A 25,108-nucleotide genomic window follows, 5' to 3' on the forward strand; every position below is an offset into this window, starting at 1 on the left:
GCCGGCACGGGGGAGACCCGCGCTGGATCTGGACAGGTAAGAAAATGTCGTTCTCTCCATGCCCACGGACACGGCTGGATTCTGCTGCGGGATTCAGCAGATGGAATCCGTGCATGCAAGTGGGCATTGGGCCTTGGGGTGTACTACAAGTAACAGGCATACACATAGCAGCCCTGGGAATCCTTGATGGGTCCGAGGCTATTTGTATGGTGACAGGTCTTGGCCTATATGCTGCTTAGTCTATCACTGCCACAAGGGGGCTCCCTTCCTTATTCAGTAAAGAGTTTATGGATAGCCTATCATGAGAATAGGTATCTGATTGGTTGGGATTGGCTGCAGGAGACCCAGCTGATCAGTTGGTTGAAGGGCCCGCCGGTGCCTTGGTCTTTACATCCGAGCACTCAGATTGGCGTATTCATAGTGGCCGTTCAGAGTACTGCAGGCCTTTCCCATTCCCTTCATGAGATGAGTGTTGCTGTACTCACAATGGCTGATCAAACATAGAATGTGTTGTAGAACTTTTATTACTTTTTTTGGTGGGGGGGGAATGGCCAGAAATTCCGCCATTACTTTTGGTGAACGCCTTAGAAACAAAACCCATTTGGTAAAAGTAACAGAATAACTTTCTTGTCAGGATCGGAACGATTCCTGCGATAGAAGTTAACAGAGACTTTTTACTACTTTTGCACAATAAAAACATTTTAAAAAATCCATTATATCTGCATATTCTAAGGGCTTATTCAGACGACTGTATATTGGCTGGGTATTCACGCCGGCCGATATACGGCGTCCCTCTCTGCAGGGGGAGGAGGCTGCAAGAGACGGGAGCAGTGCTCTGAGCTCCCACCCCCTCTCTGCCCCTCGGCACTATTTGCAATGAGAGGAGGCGGAGCTAAGTCCCTGGAGTTTGCTCCACCCACTACCCCGACTCTTCCAGCCTCCTCCCCCTGCAGAGAGGGACACCATATGTCGGCCAGCGTGAATACCCGTTTTTCCGGTGACGGAGCTGTGAGGTCTTGTTTTTGTGGGAGGAGTTGTTGTTTTTGTTGCTACCAGTTTGAGGCACAGGTGACTTCTGGATTGCTTTATATTGCGTTTTTTTTAAAGGTAAACTAAAGGAAAATAGCAATTCCGGTGTTTGTTTTTAAAATTATTTTTCACCCTGTGCGATAAATGACGATGTTGTCATTGCCTGGGTCGTTATGGGCGCGGTAACACCTATTATTTGCTGCGCTTTTTAACATTTTCTTTGGTATTTTATCAATTTTAAAGGGTTGCCAATATTTTTTTAAATCCTTGAAGGTGCCTAGAAGATGCGCTGGTTCAATCACCCGGATAGTACACTGCAGTACTTATGCAGTACATTCTACTCCACCTATGACAGCAGCCTATTAGATTCTGCCAGAGGAGGGGTGTAATAGGCTGAGTTGCATGAAAGACATGAAGGCCTTGTTGGGTTTCCAGCTGCCATGGGAACCCGCTGACACCTTGAAGTTGTGCTATGGGGTGCTGATGGGTGTTGGAGCCCACTATCATCTGCTTACATGAGGCAGTTGCTATTGATTGTGGCATATAAGGAGTTAACCTAGCAGGATCTGAGGCTTCCCCATTCCTGGCTGTTAGAGCAGGAGCCTGGCTGTCAGTCCTCAGTTAAGCCATCGTCCTAGGCTGGCTGCACACGGTGGGTTGCATGCGGGATCCCGCAGTGGAATCTGACCCTGTGCCCGGCCGGTGACCCCGCGTACCTCTCCGGATTCTTCTATTCTGTACTGCAGATGGTCCGGCCAGCGCACATGCGCCGTACAGATTTTTACGCGCTAGGTGATGACGTGTATCCTGCTAACTTTCCACAGTGATGATTGTGAAGGGTTGCAGGGCGGACGGCTTCTATTGACTTCAATGGAACCCATCCGCTCGGAATCCGCCTTCAAATAGAGCACGCTGCGATTTTTTTCCCCTGCGAGCGTTAAATTGCAATTGATTTCCGCTCGTGGGCAGGAAAAACCGCTTTTCCATAGGATGCTATGGGCAGTATTTGCTGCGGAATCCAGAGGCGGACGCCCGCTCCAGATCCTGCAATGCCAATCCGACTGTGTGCAGCCGGCCTTAAAAAGATGTATATGTGGGTCAAAAGCCCATTAGTGCGGTCAGTAAAAAGGTGTACCGGTAGTCACTAAGGGGTTAAGATAATAAGCAGGTTCTTACAGAAAAAGGGACTTAGCCCAGTCCCTATGAAACAGCTAAATACTAGGATTGTTCTGGACCCGACCACTAGGGGGCAAACACGTCCCTCCCAGTGCTGACAAATAGACGGCTGTCCTAGAGATGGCTAAGGTAAGCCCCCATCCCTTCCAGAACGGCCGGCATGTGACCTGTACCACGTGACATTACGTCATCACACCACTTAGGAGCCCATACACTCCAGCGCTTACAGAGCAGCTGTGACCACGCCTACACTGATAAGAATAAGCTACGTCACCTCTGACGTCAGACCTCCAGTACGCAGTGAGGCAGGTATGGAATGGAGGTGAATAGATACAAGCGGACTGAATGTGAAGGATTAGCCCTTCTTACTTCTGATGTGCGCATGCGCTCTGTTAACCCCTTAGTGATAGGCCCATCTTTCTTTTTTGTTGTCTTTCCAGAGCCATACCTTTTTTTAATAGTTCTTTAAGGGCCATCATTTCTTAACTTTTCTGCTGCCCTGCTTGCTTTTCTGCAGCACAAGTTGTGTTTTTTTTGTTAGGGGGTTTTCTGGCCTCTTTATAATGTGCGGCAGGGCGGGTCATTATAAGTGATGTCCTGTAAACCTGCTTTGGGGCTTCTGTGTTAGAAACCCACATGACAAGCTTGCTGGCCGTCACCATCCTGGGTGGTGTCACCTGTCAGATGCCGGACTGCAGAATCGTCGGTCCGGCGCTGTGGTGAGAATATTTTTTTAAATGTAGTTTTGGGTATTGGAAGCCCCTCTAAATGCATCATTTTTTTTTGGGGGGGGGGGGGGGGTAGGGGAGGTGTGAAGGAAAAGAAAATTCCATAACCCCTCTTCCCTTTTTTTTTCTCTTTAATTTCTGATCCCAAGGTCGGAGGCTCCCTTATCCCCTTCTCCGTGCTACGCTCGCCCGCAGTAGTGACGTCAGCTTGGAGTGACAGTTGCCTTCGCTGCGGCTCCCATTCTTGGAATCGTGTTAAGTTGTCTTTGATACAATCCCTTTAAATTCAGGCAACTTTGATGCATTGAGATATACTATGTGTGTGTGTGTGTGTGTATATGTATATATATATATATATATATATTACACTACTGGTATTTATCTGTTGTTCACACAGAAATCTTATGAAGTCGTGGTTACTTTAGAGATCCCGGAAAAACATATGTTCACCATTTTGCATGGTTCTCTGCGTTACCCAGGAAACACCACGGGGAGGTAACCATGCGACATTCCCCTTATATAAAATGACATCGGGAAGTGAGAGAATTAGATTACGTACATAAAATTTGGACACTAGTTATTTTGCGCTAGAATTGAATAATTGAGTTGGGACCCATTAGCTTTTCCTATTTATGGCATATTCAATGCTCATGCCAAATTTCACGTTTTTTATGACATCGGGAAGTGAGAGAATTAGATTCCGTACGTAAAATTTGGACGCTAGTTCTTTTGCGCTAGAATTGAATAATTGACTTGGGACCCCTTTACTTTTCCTATTTTGGATATAATCTATGCTTGCACCAAATTTCATGTTTCTACGACATCGGGAAGTTGGAGAATTGGTGGCGAGTCAGTGAGTCAGTGCTTTCGTCATATATATATATATATATATATATATATATATATATATATATATATATATATAATTTTTTTTTCTTTTCTCGCAAGGTCGGAACAATGCAGATCGGCGCCGTAAAGACCGAAGATGGCAAAGTGTCCTACGAGACGGCGGAGGGGACCGTGGTCCACATCAATATTAACCAGCGCTCTGCCTTCGACTGCTTGTTGGATGCTCTTCGCTTCTTACGGGACTTGAAGAGAAGTGAACCAAAAGCCGCGCCCGCCCGTAGGACTGCTTCCGTGGGGCACCTGGGCTTTGGGGTAAAGCCTCTTCTGCTTGTTTAACCCTAACCTGCTCATTGATGAGTGGATTAGCAGCTGTAGTAGTTATTAATGAAGTGTTTGTAACTTCTTCCTGGTCTGTACATCTCACGCGGTCTACAGAACCTATGGGCTCCTCTTTAGCGTTCATGGTCTATCAAGTGATGAGCGGTGATAATGGCGTACGGCGTAAGGTGAGCCGGTCATCTGCTTTGTAAAGGATTAAAAATGGATACATAAAATCCAGTGAACCGGTCCTGAATGAATGGCGCGGCGGCCAAGCATACGCCCTAACACTCCATTCACTTCAGTGGGACCATCAGAGATGGCCGTGTATAAGCGCTCAGCTATCTTTGGTAGTCCCATTGACATGAATGCAGTATTCGTTTGCATGCTTGACCGCTGTCTTATGCTTCTCCCAGCAGTTAGACACCTACCAGTAGGATAGCGATCCCCAATTTGGTGGGACAACCCCCTTTTTAATGTTGGGAACAAAGTTTGAAACTACAGATTCAAAGTAGTCCACAAAAAAAAAATATTAAAGGGGTTTCCAAGCACTGTCTGTTGTCACAGCCAGGGACGGAGCAGAGGCCGCTGCTCCAACCCCGGTTTAGTGGCCAGCACTCGTAATTGCAGGCACAGTTCTTGCCTAAATCAATGGGACCTGCGCTTGTAATTGCAGGCTGGGCTTCCATTGATTTCAATGAGAACTGCTACACGGGTCGGAGCAGAGGCTTCCACTCCCACCCCGGTGTATCCCAGCTGTGACAGCAGGTACTGTTCGGAAAACCCCTTTAAGGCCAGCTTCACCCACACACGCAATACGCAGAAAATAGAACCCATGGAAGTCAATAGGTTCATTCACATCTCTGTATTTTGGCGCACGCATTTCAGTGCAAAAAAAGAACTTTCTTTATCTTTCTGTAAACTTGTGCACCAAAGGTCCCCAAGAAGTCAATGGGAGTACGCAAATGTAAACTCAAGGAGATGCGTGAAACGCTGCATAATTCCGCCAGAGAAAGAACTCATTAGACGAATTGACAATTTCAGTCAGCGCGTTTGTGTCCTGCGTGCAAAAAAAAATGCAGAGCAGAAAAAGAACAATACAATGTGCGCAAAAAAAGCTGTATTTATAGTGCAAAAGGCATGCACAATTACACATGCGCTCATGTGAAGCCAGCCTAAGAAAGATGTCAGTCCTCTTCAATTGTTTCAATAGGCCTCCTGCACACGAGCGGGTCAGACCCCGCATGCGGGATTCCCGCAGGAGAGTTCGACCCAGTGACCCCCCTACATACCTGTCCGGCGTCTTCTGCGACTGCTGCGGATATGCCTGCCGGCACTCCATCACGCCTGCTCAGTAGCCGCTGAGTCACTGAGGTGACGCGCATCCCACAATACTTCTGCAGTACTCACTGCGGAAGTGCCGCGGGACAGACGGCTTCCATTGACTTGGAAGCCGGCCGTGCGTAAGCCGCACAAAATCACAGCATGCTGCGATTTCTTCTCCGCGAGCGGAAAATCGCAGTCGCTTTTCGCTCGTGGAGATGAAATGGCATTTTGTCATTAAATACTATGGACAGTATTGGCTGCGGAGTACGGAGGCGGGTGACGGCCGCGGACTCCGCAGTGCAAATATGCCCGTGTGCAGAAGGACTTAAGCATGGTCATAGTGCATGCATCCGTTTGAGTAGGGTGCACGTTCGGTCTTGAAACTACATTGCTTGTCTTTACCTTGAGATTGGCACATACCTGCTGCTGTAACCATGGGCAGATCACCACTGATGGCTAGAGGATACCTGGACTTGTTGCTTAAAGAGGCACTGACTTTCCAGACAACTTGTGATCAAGTAATGGCCTGTGTGTCTCATCAGTCTTGTAACATACTTTAAAAACTTTGTTTTACTACTGTAAATCAAGTTTAAAGTGGCTGCCACTAGGGGTCTCCCTTCCAGCTCCTCTGCAGTTCATTGCCTATTGTGTAAGCCCCTCCGGTAGCTACAGATGCTCCAATCTTCACTTTATGCTCCCTGCAATCACCAGCTGACAGATCTGTCTTCAGTGCCCGTAGTCTTCATTCTCTGGCTCTCCTGCTGTTAACGTCTGTAATGCTACTTTTACGAGATCTGATTCTCATTTGATCCCGCGCACAAGGCACTGACGTCACCGCTAACTCATCCGCAATGGTTTGCGCTCGTGCAACCTGTTTAGATAGATCATCACTGAGAATCACTCTCTTCTTGCTCAGCTCTTCACGTTACTTTGTGAAACACTAAGCAGGGAGTGTTTAGCCGTAATGAGGAGTGAGAGCGCCCCCTACCTTTTTTTTTTCGTCTTTTAAATAATTCAGACTGAAATTACGAACAATTCCGGTGAACTACGAACAAAAAGTGCATGATGGCTTGCATTTAGATGTAACCATTATTGTGCACATTCGGTCATTCTAACGACTTTTTAATGTTAAGGTCGGTTTACATGTACCGATTGCGTGTACATTAATCGGATTTATTAACCATTTTTGGTCCGAATGAGTCAGGCATTCAGAGATATACAATTATCCTAGGAAAGCAGAAGGGTGGGTATTTGGATGCTGCCTCCCAGCGGATTGGACCAGATAGAGCAATGAGGCATGGAAAGTGAGGAAAAGGAAATGCAGAACAGTGAACTACTGGCAGAATGGAAAGGTTGCAGCACGCTCCCTGTCTGAAAGAGGAGTGCAAATAGCAAAAAAAAAATGGGGGAAACTACCTGACAACCAGAACCTACAAGCATAAAGCAGAGTGCAAACCGCAGCAAATGAGTAACGAGATCCTGTTATGTTTTAGAAAACTTTTTAAACTCTGGTACGCTTTAGTTTGTCTAGTCCAGATGCCACATAGCTATTAGTGGTGCACAGGCTCCCAGAAACCTCACAATACATAGCCAATTTAGATGACCCCAGTGAGTGCAGGACCTCAGTGTTTCTACTGCGCTGAACTTCCAGCAGCATAGGCAAGTAATATCCATTCCAGTTTTTTACTCGGTCCTATGGTTTATGTTCAAGTCATCCCAGTTGCTATATATGATGAGCGTGATTAACTTAGTAAGTGTATATACTCATGCCTGTTCCTTTTATTTTAGGTTGCCTACATTTCCTTGGGTTTGGTCTCTGTCATGTTGGCTGTTGTTATAGCCGTTGTACATCCACATTTGGGCATCTTTTATTCCAGGGTCCACTTCTGGGTAGGATTTCCTGTAAGTATCACTATATTTTAAATCTTTCTACCCTTGTCTCGTTAGGAAATGGTCAGAAATCTAATGTGGGTTGCTAATATTAATGCTGATGCCCTCGTTTCCCTACACTGCCCCTGCAGGTTACATAGAGTATTGCAATTGAATCTGTCACAACTAGGTAGAAAGTTCTCTGTTTGCTCTCTTGTTTTTTAGATGGGCAGGAAAGACTTGATAACTAGTAGTACATAGAGTTAACTTTTGAAAAAAGGGTTATTGTTAGAATATATCAGCTTTACTTAGTAATATTATTGCGGTACATTCCTAAATAAGCAGAAACATATTGCCTATGTCAGATAATCAAAACTGTAGGCTGCGTTTCCAAGACATGAACTTACCTTTTCTCTAAGGTCTCATTTAGACAGGCCTACTACACCCTAACTTCTGTCGACAAACTCTTAACCCCTCTCTTAACCCCTTGGCGACATCTGCCTTCCAAGTACGGTGCATGTGTGCAGGGTTTTTACAGAGCGGGCTTAGGAGCTACCCTCACTCCATAGACTTTAGGAGACTTTGACAGCTGCCGCCTGGCTGCAGCAGTTATGATTGGAGAACTCAGATGGTAGCTGTTACCTTTTTAATGCCGCTGTCAATTCTGACAGCAGCATGTAAATGACCTAAATGGAAGTTTATTGCATAAGTAAAGTATTGCAAGTTCAAGTCCCCTACGACCCTCCCCCCACCTCCATTAAATGGCCATCTTTGCCCGGGGAAGTCGTCTTTCACGGCTTTCAAATGCTCTATTATGGCCCCCTCCTCTAAGATGTCCATATGCCATTACAGGGCATTACATATGCCATTGCAAGCCACCAATCCATTTCATAAGATTTTCCAAGGTGTTAAAAAGTACAGAGGGCAAGAAGGGGTTAATAAGAAAAAAAATGACACAGAACATCTATCATTCCAAAAATCGTTGCATCGTGCGAATTTGAAGGACCAACAAAAATTTGTTTGCTTCTCATTCACTTTATGCAGGCATAAAAATCATTTCCTTCTTTAGACATCGTTGCGTGTAAACAGCCACCGTTTAGTCGTCCGCATTCACGGCTACAGTGAATGTGAATGACTTGCAAGTGAACGATTTATCTGCCTGTGTAAACAGGTCGAATAAGCCAACAATAACTCACTTTGTATAAAAGGAGCCAAAGTCCAACTCTGTCCCGTTACAGAGCTGCTGCTCCCTCCCTAGCCGCTGGTCTGCGTTTACATTGGTTGCAGCAGTGATGTTCTATGTACTCGCCTGTCACTGCTGTAGCCAATAATTGACTTTAGCGGTCATGTCTGTACACAGAATGTCACTGATGCAGTCAGTGTAAACATAGTCTGGCAGTGAGGTTTGGAGTGGAGACAAGAGACTGGCCGGGGATCAGAGCAGTAAATAGAACTCTGTTTAACACTTTCCAACTCTCTGTACTTTATATTGCACGAGCTGGTATACCCGGCTTCGCCTGAGTTAGTTTTGTCCAGGTGTTCACCTGTTGTTCGCACAGAAACTTCTATAAAGTTGTGGTTACTTTAGAGTAACCAAGGAATAAAATATGTATACACCTAGAGGAGCGTTAGATTCTTTTCAGGCTGCAGGTACCGATGTCCCTCTGCAGAATGTGCCACCCCTACTACTCTCCTCATTTAGGACCTAAAGAATGCTCGCGCCAAATTTCATGTTTGTATGACACCAAGAAGTTACATTATATAGGGGTGCACTTACTTTTGCGCTTGGCATTGAATCATCAAGTTGTGACCCCTTTACTTTTCATATTTAGCACCTAAAGAATGGTTGTGTCAGATTTCACCCCTTTTTTAATTCAAATTTAACCCCAGACAGGAGATTGCAGCCCTTTCTTAGCCTTAAAGGCATGCTCTATCCCGGCAGTCCATGGCCGCTTCCTCATGTAGTATATAGCCTTTCAGTGTATGCACACGGAGGTCAGGTAGATTCTCCTCAGTATGCAAATCATTTCCCTAGACTTTATGGTTTTTTATGCCTAGAATTGAAGAATGAAGTTGTGTCCCCATTACTTTTCCTATTTACAACCTAAAGAATGCTCCTGCCAAATTTCAAGTTTGTAAAACACCGGGAAGTTAGAGAATTAGTTGTCAAGCCAATGCGTGAGTGCGTGCTCGGATGGATGGATTTTCGTGCAATGTGTGAGTGAGTGAAAGCGCAGAATTATGAAAAACATGCTTTTCAGTAGTTAAATTCCCATTTGTGATGTTTTCACTTATGCAATCGCAGCGTGCCCTATCTGCATTTTGCGAATATTTATTTTTTTCATTTCCCTCCCCCCTCCTTCATGTTTCTCTATGGAGCCTCCAATTTATCGTATTGCAATGCATAAACTTTTTAACATTAGAAACTCCTATTGTCTATCGTCCTATAAAATCGCGGGCAACAGTGATGCAAGACTCTGTTTTGGATGCAGTAATGCCGTTGAATTAGCGGTTTGGACATTCCGCAGCATTTCTACCCTTTATAAATATACCCTTACATGGGATGACCGATCTGGTGCAGATGCCAGACCGGTCTAGCCGGCGATGGTCCATTCTTGTGCTTTTACACAGGAACAAGCACCGCTCGTGACTGGAGGTGGAGTGGGATGGGCACCGTTTCAGCCCGCCCTGCCTCCATTCACAGTAAACAGGCAGTCAATCATAGATGAAAGACTGCCTGTTTACTCAGGACTGTAATAGTTCCGATACTTGCGGGATGCTGAACGAATATTGCCCTGTGTAATAACTAGAGATGAGCAAGTATACTCGCTAAGGACAATTGCTCAATCGAGCATTGTCCTTAGCGAGTATCTCCCCGCTTGGCAGAGAAGGTTCGGCAGGTGAGTTGCGGCAGTCAGCATGGGGGAGTGGGGGGGAAAGAGGGAGAGAGAGATCTCCCCTCCGTTCCTCCCCGCTGCTCCCCGCCAGCAGCCGAATCTTTGCTCCCGAGCGGGCAGGTACTCGCTAAGGGCAATGCTCACTCGAGCAATTGCCCTTAGCGGTATACTCGCTCATCTCTAGTAATAACGCTTCATCTCCAATTGTAAGTCCATTTCTTGCCTCGTCTGAAAAACTCTTAACTTTTTGTCTATTTGTTGTTAGTTCCTTGTTTCCGGAATACTGAACCTTGTGGCGTACAAGTTTCCGAATGCATGTTGGGTAAGTATTGGCTCTTCTTTACTGATCTGCAAGGGTTCGTGCCACCTTGGGTTACTGTTACACACGTTTCTGCTGTCTGCCTACCAAAATCGGCGGTGGAACGGGCATGGAACTTTGGTTTGGATTTAGCCGCACTCCTTACGCTGCTATGAATGGTATCTGCAGTGAAATGTCTGCAACAAATTAGAGCGTGCTGCGGATTCGAAAAATTCACGGCGTGACCCAAATCCCCAGCAGAATTTTTCCGCTGTTAGTTAAGGGGATTTTAGCCGGAGTCTTATAGTTTAGGGGAATCGGTTGAGGCTTCTACAAGGCATTAGATAGCATGTCAATAACTTAGGCCGGTCTCACACCGATGATTCAGATTGCGCATGCGAGAGCCCACAGCGGAATCCGGCTCTGACCCTGGCTGGCGACCCTGCATACTTTTGTTTTTCTGTATTGCGGATGACCATGGGCGCTCGTGTTAGTCATGCGCGGTACAGTTTACTTATTTTTCCTGTGTCGTCGCAAGGCGATGATGGGCTGCGGGTCAGACTGTCTTAATAGAAGTCATTCATGCAGATTCCGCACAAAATAGAACATGTTCCAATTTTTAAAGCCATTCGCGGAAATCGCTATCCGCTCATCTGAGCAGATATGCAAATGTTCTTTCTTTCAACGTGTGTGAAATGCCACGGATTGTCCACACCGGTGATGCTCGCGGATTCCACAATTAAAATCTAGTTGTGTGAGACCGGCCTTACTGTACACTCTGTAATGCTTACTATTTTTGTTTGGTGTTGTTTGCTTCCCTAGATGGCACTTGCCTTCATTTCCCTGTTGGTCAACTTTGGTGTCTCCATTGCGGGAACGGTCATAACTGCTAATGATATTCAGTATCCACCATGGACTGCTCCAAGTGAACAAATCTGCTCTGATCTTCTTGGAGATCGCTATTACGACAGAGCAACAAGGTTTCCACGTTATGACAACGGACGTGATTATGACCTGCAGAGATGTATCACTCAACTGCAAAGATACGAGGTTATCATTTGTTTGACTCGCGATATATATATAATATTTACACACACTGCCAGAAAAAAGATCAAGTGCCTAGGAGTTGTTTGAATCAAATGCAATGGAGGCTCTAGTACCCTGTTGTACCGCCTCTAACTTGGATGTAAGATGTGATATGGGTGGGCATGGAGGCTCTAGTACCCTGTTGTACTGCCTCTAGCTTAGATACAAGGTGTGATACAAGTGGGCATGGAGGCTCTAGTATCTTGGTACAGGTTGCGTTTAGTAGCCTGCAGCACATCAGTTCACATTTGCTGTTACTCAGCCTCTAGATCGTGCAAACTAGTAGGCTGTCCTAGATGGTCCCATACATGTTCTATTGGTGATACATCTGGCAACCGGGCAGCCACGGAAGTGTGACAATGTTGTGGAGGCATTCCTGTGACACACATCCACTGGTCCCAACACCTCCTTACAGTCTGGTCAGAATGGCCCAGGGGTGGGCAATTCGTCGGTACGAACACCAAGCTTCTTGTTTTCCCATAATTTCCCCCCCCCCTCCTTCCTCTCAAACTCTGTTCACTGTCTGAAATCTCTTCTCTGCATCGTAGAGGCGTCTAGTGTTCAACAAGCTCTATACAAGCGGAAGATGATGTCCACTACACACAATGAGCCTCCGAGAGCCTTTTATAGGCCAAGGGTGGAACCACTTTTAGGGCCTCAAGTGGCAAGACCGTTCATATAATAATTTGCATATCTGCCTGAGATGTAGGCATAGCTTGTGATGTGCACCGCCTTCACCTCTACCTTGCTGCACGGCGGCGGAGCGGAGGTGCACCTGCACATCACCAAATAAATCTGTCCTGTCGCGCTCCCTGGAGAACTGTATAAATGTTCGGGATAAAACGTAGCGCATGTCCTTCATATGCCAGCTATCTACCTGCCATATGTCATCAATATCACTGCAGCTGTTTAGCCGTGAAAAGGTGACAGAGTTACTTTCGCAGTAATAATAGTACGGATTTTGCGTTTTGCATTCTGAGTATCCCTGCACAATCTGCATGTATGTTTGGTACATATTTTCCCACACACACTATACACAAGCTGCGACGACAAAGTCACATATCTGGTTACGGCGTTATTTGCCACAAAATAATAATCCAGCAGTTTGCAAAAATTCTATCCGCTTCAATGCGATTTACCCGATTTCATTTTCGCAGTGTGAAGCTGTCAGATACCCATGAGCAGCTATCGGGGTTTTGATGCCATGTGACAATTCCCAGCAAATGTGCCCACTGTACTGCAGCCGTGTACCTCCAGTGGTTGTGTATGTCAATGACTGTATTCTTACTTCCAGGCACTGAAACAGGGCTTGATAATTATAAGCTTGCTGATGATGATCTGGGGTCTCTGCCTCGCCATCCCCAGTGTGGGACTTCGAGTGAAGTCATTTTGCTGTTCCTGTAAACTGGAGGTAAGTACTATAATATTACATTACTACCTAACGGTGGTGATCCTGCAGTGGGCAACACATTCATCAATTCCTTCTGACCTTCTATAGGAATAGCAGAATATTGCATCATGTTACCTTCCAAATTGCCGCAGCATGATCATACTTATACAATGCTACCTCCACTGCGTATATGCGGCCACGCGCCAGCCAGGATTTCTGCATGGAAGAAAATAGAAGACCTCTACAGTGTCCTCGGTTGCGGCAGGGTCGAATCCAATCTGCCTGCCGACTTGAGGCCTTAAGCAAGGTCCTAGTGGCTGGACCCCCAGCTGAGAACTAAACACCCTTAATGCCCAATGTGACTGAGGGAGACCTTTTCATTCGGCTGTCTTCCTCCATCCCATAGAGGAGCGATGATCAGACAGGCACAGTGCCACTTCGTTCACATGGGGCATTCAGGTTGTGCCATTCCCAGGTTCGGTGGGGTTTCCAGTAATCAGCCATATATTGTCTATCCTGTGGGTAGGTGATAACTGTCTTTTGTGTGGTTTGTTTAAAGTTTACAGGAGTTTTCCCACCTTATTGCCAGTTTTTAAATCAAGAGCTATAACTTTTTTTTTTTTCACTCCGTCGCCAGTCATATGAGGACTTGGCCAGCCAAGAGACAGGGGGAGCTCCCTGCCATTTAAATACTGCTCTTAGAATTGACAGCAGAATATAAATGGTTAACTACGACAGTTGACTCCAGCTGTGGTCAGCTGGCTTCCAAGCCCACCTCTTACCTACCCCTGCACCTCCAACATGCACGTATTAGGGATTGGTGAAAAAAGATGCGACTTTCCGAATAGTTATGCAGCTGCCTAGCATGCAGATCTTCAGGGTCCCAGGGTGCTGGTGCCCATAGCAGTTCTTTCCGAATGTGTTCCATCAGCGCCCATCCTGCCCCTCCTGGGGGCACGTTTTTAGGAAGGAATACAGACTGCAATCCAGGATTGTTAACCAAACCGTTAGAATAACTTGTGTGCCTTCTGTCACCGTTCTAGGTTGGGTTCACACGGGGTGGATCTACTGCGCCCATCCTGCTGCAGATCCTTATAGGAGAGTCTGCCTCAAAATCCACACCATTTGATGCAGAATTCACCCCCTCATTGAGAAGAGCTGAACTTCGCCAGCATAAATGCCGATACAATTGACATGCTGCGGATTATATTCCCCCCCCCCCCCCCCTCCGCTCCGCCCCATGTCAGTTTTTCTACAGCTCTTTCCCGAAGTGTGTAGACAAGACTTTCAAAATCTCATCTGCTTTGATGCTACTATAAAGGCAGCTGATGTTCCATCACGCGTGAACCCCGCCTTAGTTCTGTTGGTGTCCTGATGCCTAGGTGTGGGAAGGTCATTATGTAGACCTCCGTCCTGGTTTTTCATGTATTGGCACTATTGTGGTAAGAGTTTGTGTGCTATCTTTTGCAGAGAACTGAGGAAATAGATGATCCTCTGTTGAAACCAAGTCCTGATGATGACATCATTGTCTAAGGAGAAGACTATCTTCTATGCAGAATCCACTATTCATGTGCTAGCTGTCAAAGCCTATAATGTAAGACTTGCTCTAGCTTATGTCATTAATCGCTATGGTCCTAATATTTATCATACTTGCACCTTCTGATAGAACTACTACTTCTTGCCATTTAAAGACAAACACTTGGGTCATAGACCCTTTGCAGTATCGACTTCACTTTTTATTGCTTTAGATCCCATAATACATCCATTTCATTCATGCATTTCAAACTTCATCACCTATAGGTGGCGCAAGTGATCCTTATTCTAATGCTTGTTTCAAATAAATGAACACAGGAAAAAAGATTTAGTAATCCCACACCCAGTGTTATTGAAGTCTTGATGATCTGGTACAAAATAAGATCCTATGGCAGATTATCAACAAGCCTACCTGTTAGGTCATCACTAGAGGGGGTGCAAGTCAGATTAGGAGATGGGCAAGAGTAAAGTTGGACTCTGCTGCTGGATCTCTATCGGTATGCATTTCAATACTAATTGGTCTACCGGCGTGCATTTTGCATGCAGCTTCTGGCATTTCCACCAGGCCAAGAGACTATGTAGCATATATGTGCTGAGGCTTAAATGTGTGTTATGTTGAAATTTATGCCATATCGCACCCATATGATCGTTGCAGGATCCACCAACCCTGCCACGCCGTTGCATTTTCTCATGTCATTTGTGGTGGGAGGGTAACTCTCTGCCAAATACCATCGGTGTCAGAATGTATTCATTCCAGTAGCCGGATGTTCCTCATGTTCTCCATCGCTTCATGTTGGCACTCTTATCATAATCAATGCTATTCTTGTGAAGCAATGTATCACTGCTTGTATTGCCTTATATAATAAAGGATCTCGATTTTTACACACCTTCAATCTGCAGTTTTATTTAAAGCGCTAACTTTTATGGAACCAAGTATAAGGCCTCATGTCCACTAGAAAAATACAACCCGCGCAGAATCTGCCGCGGATTTCCGCAACAGATTCCGCGCATATTTGCTTTAAATGGTATTTTTTTGCATGCAGATATCCGCACACATTGCTATCAATGTGATAGCAATGTGGCCGATCCGCGCGGAATCCGCGGTAAAATGGAGCATGCCGCGTTTTTTTTTCTCCCGCGCGTGAAAAACGCAATTCTATTAAAATGCCATCCGCGGGTGCAAAAATCAATTTAATGGACCGCTGATGGCCAATGATTCCCTAGGGGCAAAATCCGCTGCGGAATCTGCAATTCCATTTTGCTAGTGGACATGAGGCCTAAGGCCTCATGCCCACGGGCTTAAAATCCGCAGCGTTTTTCCCGCACGCGGATCCGCGCCTCATAGGGATGCATTGGATACCCGCGGGTAGTTAAATACCTGCGAATGTCATTTTTCCCTTCAAGTGCGGATCCGCGTGCGGGAAAAAAAATGGACATGCTTTATTTTCGAGCGGGTCTTCCGCAGGGACGGCTCCCGCAGGCTTCTATTGAAGCCTATGGAGCCTGTCCGGATCCACGGGAGACCCGTACCAGAATTAAACTCGCCTGCTCCGGACGATGCGGTTCTTCCCTTCTTTGCGGCCCGATCTTCTTTCTTCGGCCCGGCAGACGTGCCCGGCGCGGCACGCTGCCGGCGTGCTGAGCACATTAGCTGGGCCGAGGCAAGAAGATCCGGCCGCGAAGGAAGGAAGATCCGCATCGTCCGGAGCAGGTGAGTTTATTCAGATTTTTAGGCCTCATGTCCGTGGTGCAGGAGGGACCCACAACGGATTCTACATGAAGAATCCGCGGCGGGCCTGATTTTCCCTGTGGACATGAGGCCTAACACAAACTTCAGAACAGAGGACTGCTGGGTAGATGCCAGAAAGGCGAGGGCATAGGGCTTGTATGCTATAGGTGGAAAAACATGTAAATTGATAGAATTTTCCGTTACGTATAAAAGGTATCAAAACCATGACAAAAATCGGTCCAAAAGCGCACTTTTTGTTGCGGAGTCATAACTGACTTCAACCTTTCATAGATCGGCAGCCCTATCCCAATTGACACTAGCGTGGTGCAAAATCCCAAGGACGCACTGACACGGCCTTGGAAGTCAAGACACGATTGTACACACTTGTTGAATTTGCAGACGTTGCTTAATGCTTCTATTACAGATGTATCATATGTTCACAGTATATTCATGCTATGTTTTGGGCAGTGTAGCCCTTTATTAAGTAAAATGCGAAGATATTGGAGTCCGCTGTTAAACAATAGAAATACAATTGTGGAGCGACTGGCGGGGCGATACTGGAGAAGTGTGAGAGGGGACCAAAACGTTGTGAATATCAGTAATAGAAGCATCAGCCAACTCTTGTAAATTCAGGGAGTGTGTGCGATCCTGTCTTGACTTCTGACCCTTTTCAATTTAAGGGAGTGAAATCTGCTGCGTACCTGCAGCAATGGCGTGCATTTAGGATGCATTTTTGTCACTGCTTTTCCGCTATGTGTGAAGTACCCTGAGGGTTCCTGCATAGTGGCGAGAGTGGCATCGGGCTGTGATTCACGGCCTAATATCACTCTCAAACCTTCTAATGAACCCCTGAATGTGAGGCGTTTTTCCTGTGAAAACGGCCTCGTATCACTGCGGGGAATCCCTTCATTCCATTGCTTTCAATGGGGTGGCAGCAGTGCCGGCTCCATTGAAAGCAATGGGGGAAGATCACGATTCCCTGCTGTAGCTTCATCCAGGGGCTTCACCTTGTTTTCAATGCAGCTGGCAGTAGCAGCGCTGGCCACATTGAAAATATAGTGAGAACATTGCGATGATTCCTTCATCCTAACGGGGAGTCCCCTCATCATTGAACACCCTGTCGCTGCTGTTGCAGTGTTGAGTGATGAGGGGACTTCCCGTGGGGATGAAGGAATCGCTGTTTTCAATGGGGCCGGCGCTGCTTCTGCTGCCAGCCCCATTGAAAACAAGGTGAAAGCCTTGAATGAAGGAATCCCCTGCTGCAGCTGTCACATCTGCAGCAGGGGATCGTGATCTTCTCCCATTACTTTAAATAGGCGATATCGCAGAAAGATAGGACATGATTTTCTTGCCAGTGTGAAGATGCCCTTGAGGTGTTCACTTTTTTAAACCATTTCATGACCTCCCATAGACTATAAATGTCCAGGCAGTCCTTATCTGTCTCTACAGGGATTTTTTTAAACTTCCATGCAGAGAGTTCCCCCTAGAGCAGGGGTCCCCAACTCCAGTCCTCAGGGACCACCAACAGGTCATGTTTTCAGGATATCCTATAGTAAGAACACCTGTGGCAATGTCTGAGGCACCGACAATAATTACATCACCTGTGCAATACTGAGGAAATCCTGAAAACATGACCTGTTGGCAGTCCCTGAGGACTGGAGTTGGGGAACACTGCCCTAGAGTACCTCAGCTTTGCAGAAGCTCCATGATCCGAGACAGCTCAGATCTCAGAGCTTTGCCTGAAGACCCATCAATCAGCATTGTCTCTAGACATGTGATGGCTGTGACTGCCATCACTGTTATAAAGCACTGCTGTGCCCTCCCCTCCATTTCAGAAGTAAGGCAGCTCATCTCATAAAAAGTTGAAAAAATGATACTGACAACGTGGCTATATGGTAAATGTTAGTCTTACCACATGTAACAGATATTTATTACCTATTTTGAGCAGAATTGCAAATTTTTCCACGTTTTTTTTTCTTAAATGCAAAACATACCAACAAAATTTACCACGAATAGAAAGCAAAATGTGCCACGAAAAAATCATCACAGAATCACTTAAGTAATAGCATTCCAAAGCTACCGTGTTTTCCCAAAAATAAGACAGTGTCTTATATTAATTTTTGTTCAAAAAGGTTTAACTTTTTTTTTTACATGTATAGCTGCCTGGACACTATTTAAATTGACTTTTTTAATTAACTGTTAGCAGGGCTTAATTTTGGAGTAGGGCTTATATTTCAAGCATCCTCAAAAAGCCTGAAAAATCATTTTGCATCCTCAATAATTCTGGAAAGTCATGGTATGTCTTTATTTTCAGGGTATGTCTTTTTTTCAGGGAAACAGGGTAGTACCACATGAAGCAAAACCACGTCTGATTTAAAAAATTGGGCTTGGTCACATAGGCTAAAACTGGCTTGGGGGGTAAGTGGTTAACAACAAATTGTTTTGGTAAATGTCATACAAAATTTTTTATAAAGGCCACTAAATGGACAGTCAGATTACACAAAGTCACATATTCAGTTAAAGGGCCACTCCGCTCCACTTTTTCATTCATTTTTGGTGTATATGTCAGTTAGTGTTACCTTGGTTGTTGTTTCTATCTGAGACTCCTGACTTGCTGTTTCCTCAGATAGTCATGTGATCTCAGTTCTGACCAGCTCCGATTTATTTGGGGTTATGAATTCATTTTTTAGTCCATTTCATTCTTTGTGATATTACATGAGCTCTACCACAAATGGTCTAGAGAGGGACATATGCAGTCCTATCACAGTTACTGATGATCACACAGCTCCTGTCACACAGTTATAATAGAGGAGATCATCCTTCTGCCTGTATACTTATGGGCTGTAGCTTATTTAGAAGGTAATTAAAACTAAACTGTCCCCCAGCAGGCATAAATGGTATAACTTCAGCTAATGCTGTGCTGATTAGAGATAAGCGAGTATACTCGCTAAGGCACATTACTCGAGCGAGTAGTGCCTCAGCCGAGTATCTCCCTGCTCGTCTCTAAAGATTCGGGGGCCGGGGAGAGCGGGGAGGAACGGAGGGGAGATCTCTCTCTCCCTCTCTCCCTCTCCTCTTTCCCCCCCGCTCCCCGCCGCAACTCACCTGTCACCCGCTCCGGCCCCCAAATCTTTAGAGACGAGCGGGGAGATACTCGGCTAAGGCACTACTCGCTCGAGTAATGTGCCTTAGCGAGTATACTCGCTCATCTCTAGTGCTAATGCATCATGTGATTGCTTGAAAGTTAAGAAAAGAAAAATCTCAGCCTCGAGATGTTGGCTGAGCAGCCTCAGGCAGGGGCCTGCACTGCATAGAAGTGACTGCAATACACTGAGGAGACCTCCAGAGTGTTACAGGCGATCAGGAGAGGAGGCAGGCATGGGGAATATAATTGTTTTTTCCGGAGTGGTTCTTTTTAAGTATTGTTTCTGAGAATAAAGCTGAATATATTATATTCATAAGGCCAAATGTCTTTGTAACACTTGCCATAGCCTCAAATTGGTGAGATATAGACGGCATTGCAGTATATACAGTAACTTTATTTTTTCCCCTTTTTTAAAATAGGAACTTCTGTGCTCATACAGTGCTGGAGATCCTCTTAGAATAAAATGTGAAATTTCTTCACCCGGCTTCTAGGGGCTGTTAAGAGTTCATTCTACTAACTCCGTTAAAAAGTATGCTGTAAGTTCCCTCTAGTGGTGCCTGGAGTCAAAATGTCCCTTAAAAAGGAATCACCAGGTTCATACTGCCCAAACCACAGGTACCTTGAACCCAGGACAGATATGTATAAGAGTGCGCCTGTCTTATTTTGAAACTCTTGTATAAAGGGTCGGACACTGAGTTGCAGGAATGCTGCCATCCAGTAGGTGGCGCTGCAGAGGTATTGTTCCATCTTCCTTATTTGCCTCAAAAGACATAATCGCAATGTACATACCTGGTTTGGGCAGCATGAACCTGGTGAAGGCGTCCCTTTTTGACTATGATGGAGATTTGGAGCAGTGACTCGGGGATAGCTTTTGTTCCTAAGGAAATGCATCCTAGGACAGGAGAATTCATTAGGGCCCTATTACCCAGGACAGCTTGTCGGACGCAGATGCCCAATAGGTAGTCCCAGCGATGATCATTTCTGTGCTTTTACACAGAAACGATCGCTGACTAAATGAGGGGGAAGCAGCCCAAGGATCGTTCCGGCCACCCGCTTCTATTCACTGTAAACAGGCAGTCATTGATGGATGAACAACTGCCTGTTTACACTTCCGATGCATTCAGTTTCTTGCATGCAGAAACTGAATGACGAACGAGAAGCGAACTAATTCTTGTTCGCCGTTCAGTCTGCGCTGGATGTAGTAATCTAAATGTTTTATCGGCCCGATTAAAAAGGCCCTACATTACACTGAGCAAATTCATGGATAGCCTGGAGTTGGGGCCATGGCATAATGCTGAACTGTTCCAGGTAGTATTGGGGTCTGCCTGCTTTCTTCTCCAGTCTGCACATAAGTTCTCCCATCGGAAGCATTGGATCCTAATGTATTTGTTCACATGGGTAATTTAGCGGTGCGTAAAATAGGCAGTCCAGGAAAGATAAGCTCATATGGGGTGCATGCCGGACTGACGCTTTTACGCAGTATATCAACTTCAAAGGTAGAGCAGGATGCAAAGCAGTAAATTACTCACATGTAAACAGCCGTGTTCTTTATTATGTCCACATTCAGCCACGCATGCCTGGAAGAGATAGGATGGGTTTCCACTGGCTGCCCCGACAGCAACTGTTCTATGCCATTCCTAGACAAACCATTTCAAGTGCTCCATGTTCCATGACCCATGCTCCGAGATCTTCTCCGGTTCTTCCTAATGGAACATTTCGTAGCGGCTTGAGACATAAGGAGTGTTCTGTCCCATCATCACCATCTCATAAGCCTTCTAGCATTCCCTCATCATGTCAGTATAACTGGAAGAACTCGTCATAGTTTAGCTTTCAACGAGACGCATTGTGTTCATCCAAACCGGGATGGCAAATATTTACTAAGATGAAGAAGGAAGCCTGAAGAATCACTGCAGCATAACAGAAAAGAAAGATCATCCTTGTGTTAGTATACAGCCATATGGGACCGAAGTTCTGTCGCAGATTGGACAGCGAAATCTGTACAGGGTTATTACAAATGATCTTCCTGATTTGAAATGCTCATAAGTCACATTTAATAATATTCGGACACGTAAACTTGATATCAATGGAAACAGAAACTCAAGAAGTTTTATTGTACAACATCAAAAAGGAGGTGGTCAATGTGACTTTGTCACTCAACTCACACGGAGCCTGTAGTCAAGTTCCTGCCATACATGTAGGGTGTTACGATTGACTGATGCAATGGATTCTGTGATACTGCAGATCATGTATGGTGGGTGGGAAAGGCATACCTCCCAACCTTACAGAGAGGGAAAGAGGGATAGGTAAAGGTTTGCAGCACTTTTCCTATGCCCCGCTCCTGGTCACACCCAGACCCCATTCTTGACCACACCAAATATAACAGGAGGATGCGCTTTTAGGGGCGGGACTCAAAATTTTGACAAGTTCCCTATGAGGGTGATTAAATTATGCCTTTGAACTGATAGCCATGTAGCACGCCACAGAGAATTATCCCTAAACTAATAGTCCAGTAAAACAATATGTATTATTGTAATCCTTAAAGGGGTTTTGTCATTGGAACAAAACCTTTGTCCCCGAAGCTGGGCCCTGGGTAAAATGAAAAATGAGGGTATATTCTCTGCTATTGGCAGAGACTTCTTTGCAACTGCTGCAGCGTCACCATCTGCACTCTTAGCATCAGCGCTCATATCCTGGGAGCCATGATGCAAGGAGTTTGGGGATGTGACGCTGTAGCCTCTGATTGGCTGTGGCAGTCACGTACTTTCACTGACTCCCAACGTTTTCTCTGGTCAAGTCTCCACTAATTCCCGTGACAATTGTAAGCGGCATCCTGGGTCTCCAGAAGAGGAGAGTATAGCTTTGTTTTTTATTTTACGCAGGGCCCAGCTGTGGGATGGGGTTTTGTTCTAATGACAAACCCCTTTAATAGTAGGACAGTTCATTACATATAGTAAATACAGTACCAGAACCAAGCTCAGTACATAAATGTAGCACCACAGCCAAGATCAATAAAGGGATAAAATGTAAAGTCAAGTCAAGCCCTGCTATCTAAGCTTGTATTTCCTAGCACAACCTGTATGATTGGAGTTGTCAGATCACAAATAAGAACGCTATTACCCATCACCACTTAACCGACCATACATTGACTACAGGACTGACCAGATGTAGAATGAACATTAACATTATGACGTCATCTCTAATTAACGTTGTGGTTTTCTTTTCCATCCAGTCCAAGTCAACATGACCGCTTCTCTCACACACAGCTTGTCTCTTCAGGGGGGGGGTCACATAGATGTCTTTGGCTCTTTGCTGCTTCATGTCTCTATATTAAGATAAACCTTTAATAGTACCACACATGGTGCAACTCACTGCACCCGGTGTAATAAACAACAAGCCATACAAATCCCCCTGTAGTAAATAAGAAGCCATACTGTCTCAATTTAGTAATAAATAGCCATTAATGTCCCCCTGTAGTAATATATAATCATACTGTCCCCCTTTAGTAATATATTGCCATACTGCCCTCCTGTAGGAACATATAGCCATAATGTCCCCTTGTAGTAATATATAATCATACTGTCCCCCTTTAGTGATATATTGCCATACTGCCCTCCTGTAGGAACAGATAGCCATAATGTCCCCTATGGTAAAATAATAAACTTACTGACCTCTCCCACGGTCACACTGCGTTTTTTGGCCTCCACCGGCCAACATCCTGCGGAATGTCACAGGCGACATGATGACATCATCGTGCCACCTACGTTACATAGAAGGAGCTGGACGGTGGAGGCGCCTGCAGTCCACAGTGTAATGAAAGGAACACACTGGGCACTGGAAGAAAGAGTGGCTGGGACAAACAGGAGACCACCCGGGACGGCAGGAGACTAGTTCAGAACTTGTATTGTCCCACTAGATTTGGGATGCCTAGGTGAAGGTGGCATGTAGACATAGATACGTGGGTTTCCCTCCTCCGAATTCTGACAGTACGTTTGTTGCCCAACAGTTGGAAGGCGGCTTCATCACTGAACACTAAAGACTCAATGAAACCAACGTGATCTGTGGAGAAATCTTTTCAACAGTTATCTCATCATCACTGGCAGGATGACAATGAAAGGTAGCACCTATATATAGATAACAGAGTATCCACTAATCACAATAGGTGATGGTCACAGCTCACCTCCTCTCCCTCCCTGCATGCATCGAACAATTTCCTGTAGAAGTTAATGGGTCAGCTCCTGCCCATTGTGTGAATGGCCCACGAGGCTGCTCTAAAGCATATCTCTGCAGCAAAGGCAAGATGGCCACCCCCATAGTCATGTACAGACAAAAGAATTTTTAAAAACCTGCAATCAGAAAAAAAAAAAGGTATTAGAAAAATGGAAATTGTTTCACCATCTGGTTTTAATTGGTAAAAAAATATAGGTGATGCATTCCCTTTAAATGAGCAGGGGATCTTGGAGAAAAATTAGGAATAGGACCTACACCACCATTAGCATGGAAAGGACCAGAAAACATGATGGATGACTATTTATTGCCTTTCCTCATTCGCTCTGATCATTAAAGGGGTTTTCCCGGGAAGTACTAGTAATGACCTATATATCATCAGCAGAGGTAGTCAATACTTGAGCAGCCGGGGTCCACCACTTGGCTGATGAGGCGCTCACTGTCAGCATCGCAATACATAGGTGTACAGAACAGAAGTTGCTGCTCCGACCCCTGTGTAGTGGCCAACGCTTGTAATTGCAGGCTTGGGTCTTACTAAAATCAATGGATGCTTTGTCTGCAGTTTCAAGCACTGGCCATTAGATAGAGGTCGGGGCAGCAAATTCCTTTCCGAATGCCTGTATGTTGTGGCGCTGACAGTGGGCACCAAATCAGCTGGTTGGTCAAGGTCCCGTGCAACAAGCCTCAGCTGATCGACTATTGATAGCCTATCCTGAGAAATGGTCAACACTTGTATTTGTCCATAAAACCCCTTTAACTAGCCAAGTTTAGTTTGGCCCACAACAGCTACTACCCTGCTAGTTATAGCCCTTTCACATGGCTCATGTTCTCAGGCCGATGTAACAAGTGCTGATCGACACACGCATCGATCGGCACTATCCTCAGGACAGGTAATTAATTATAGATCGGCAAGGGAAGCCGTTGCCTGGGATCCCTGCCAATCAGCAGTTCTCTGTGCCGCTGCTTACATGCACTGAGCTTATTTCTGCAGGAAGCAGACAGCTCCATTCTCACTGCAGTGGCCAGACTTGGTATTACATTGAAGTGAATGCTTACAATACCAAGCCTGCCCATTGCAGTGAGAACGGGCTAAGAATTGACATATGGGGACAAACGATCACTCGTCTCCACAGGCCGGCTGTACATCTCCCTGTTCACATGGGAAGATGTACTGCCAGCCGCTGAGCATTATTATTATGCTTGCATTAACATACATGACTCGGAGGAAAGCTCGGGTCTGAATCAGTCCATGTAAAAGGACCATTAATGGAACATTTATTTCATCATCTCACCTGAATTTCCTATTTCCTACTTACATTTCCTCTTTCGTCCACACCAGGTTATAAGGGACGTTACCTTTGGCTCTGTCCCCCCAACCTTAGTTCTGCTCTGTGTCAGCGTTGCAGGCCTGGTATATAGCTCCAGGATCAGATTCCTCACACTTCACCAGAGTTTCAAATCCCATTTATAGAAGCTTGCTACATGTGACCTGCTCAGGAGAGAGGATCAAC

The 25,108-nt window shown here is 45.5% G+C and overlaps 1 protein-coding gene and 1 long non-coding RNA gene across 4 annotated transcripts; one reads left to right on the forward strand and one right to left on the reverse strand.

Moving 5' to 3' along the window:
- Positions 1 to 2,399: 2,399 nt before the first annotated feature.
- Positions 2,400 to 15,392, forward strand: LOC136626108 (uncharacterized). 3 transcript variants are annotated; one of them, XM_066600868.1, is made up of 7 exons: positions 2,400 to 2,514; positions 3,882 to 4,094; positions 7,215 to 7,328; positions 10,458 to 10,514; positions 11,313 to 11,540; positions 12,871 to 12,987; positions 14,437 to 15,392. In XM_066600868.1, exons 2-7 carry the CDS (start codon positions 3,891 to 3,893, stop codon positions 14,497 to 14,499), a joined length of 783 nt encoding a protein of 260 aa, XP_066456965.1. In that variant the 5' UTR covers positions 2,400 to 2,514; positions 3,882 to 3,890; the 3' UTR covers positions 14,500 to 15,392. The 3 variants fall into 3 exon arrangements, with proteins under 3 accessions (XP_066456965.1, XP_066456966.1, XP_066456968.1); XM_066600869.1 differs by having other exon boundaries at positions 2,409 to 2,510; XM_066600871.1 differs by lacking the exon at positions 2,400 to 2,514 and adding an exon at positions 3,339 to 3,428.
- A 7,942-nt stretch (positions 15,393 to 23,334) lies between these two features.
- Positions 23,335 to 25,024, reverse strand: LOC136626113 (uncharacterized). The gene is made up of 3 exons (XR_010792634.1): positions 24,914 to 25,024; positions 23,551 to 23,716; positions 23,335 to 23,429 (listed from the first exon to the last, which is right to left on the reverse strand). It is a non-coding gene; the product is annotated as an uncharacterized lncRNA (long non-coding RNA).
- Positions 25,025 to 25,108: the final 84 nt, after the last annotated feature.

Source organism: Eleutherodactylus coqui, chromosome 4 (genome assembly GCF_035609145.1).
Source record: "Eleutherodactylus coqui strain aEleCoq1 chromosome 4, aEleCoq1.hap1, whole genome shotgun sequence".
Lineage (NCBI taxonomy): Eukaryota > Metazoa > Chordata > Amphibia > Anura > Eleutherodactylidae > Eleutherodactylus > Eleutherodactylus coqui.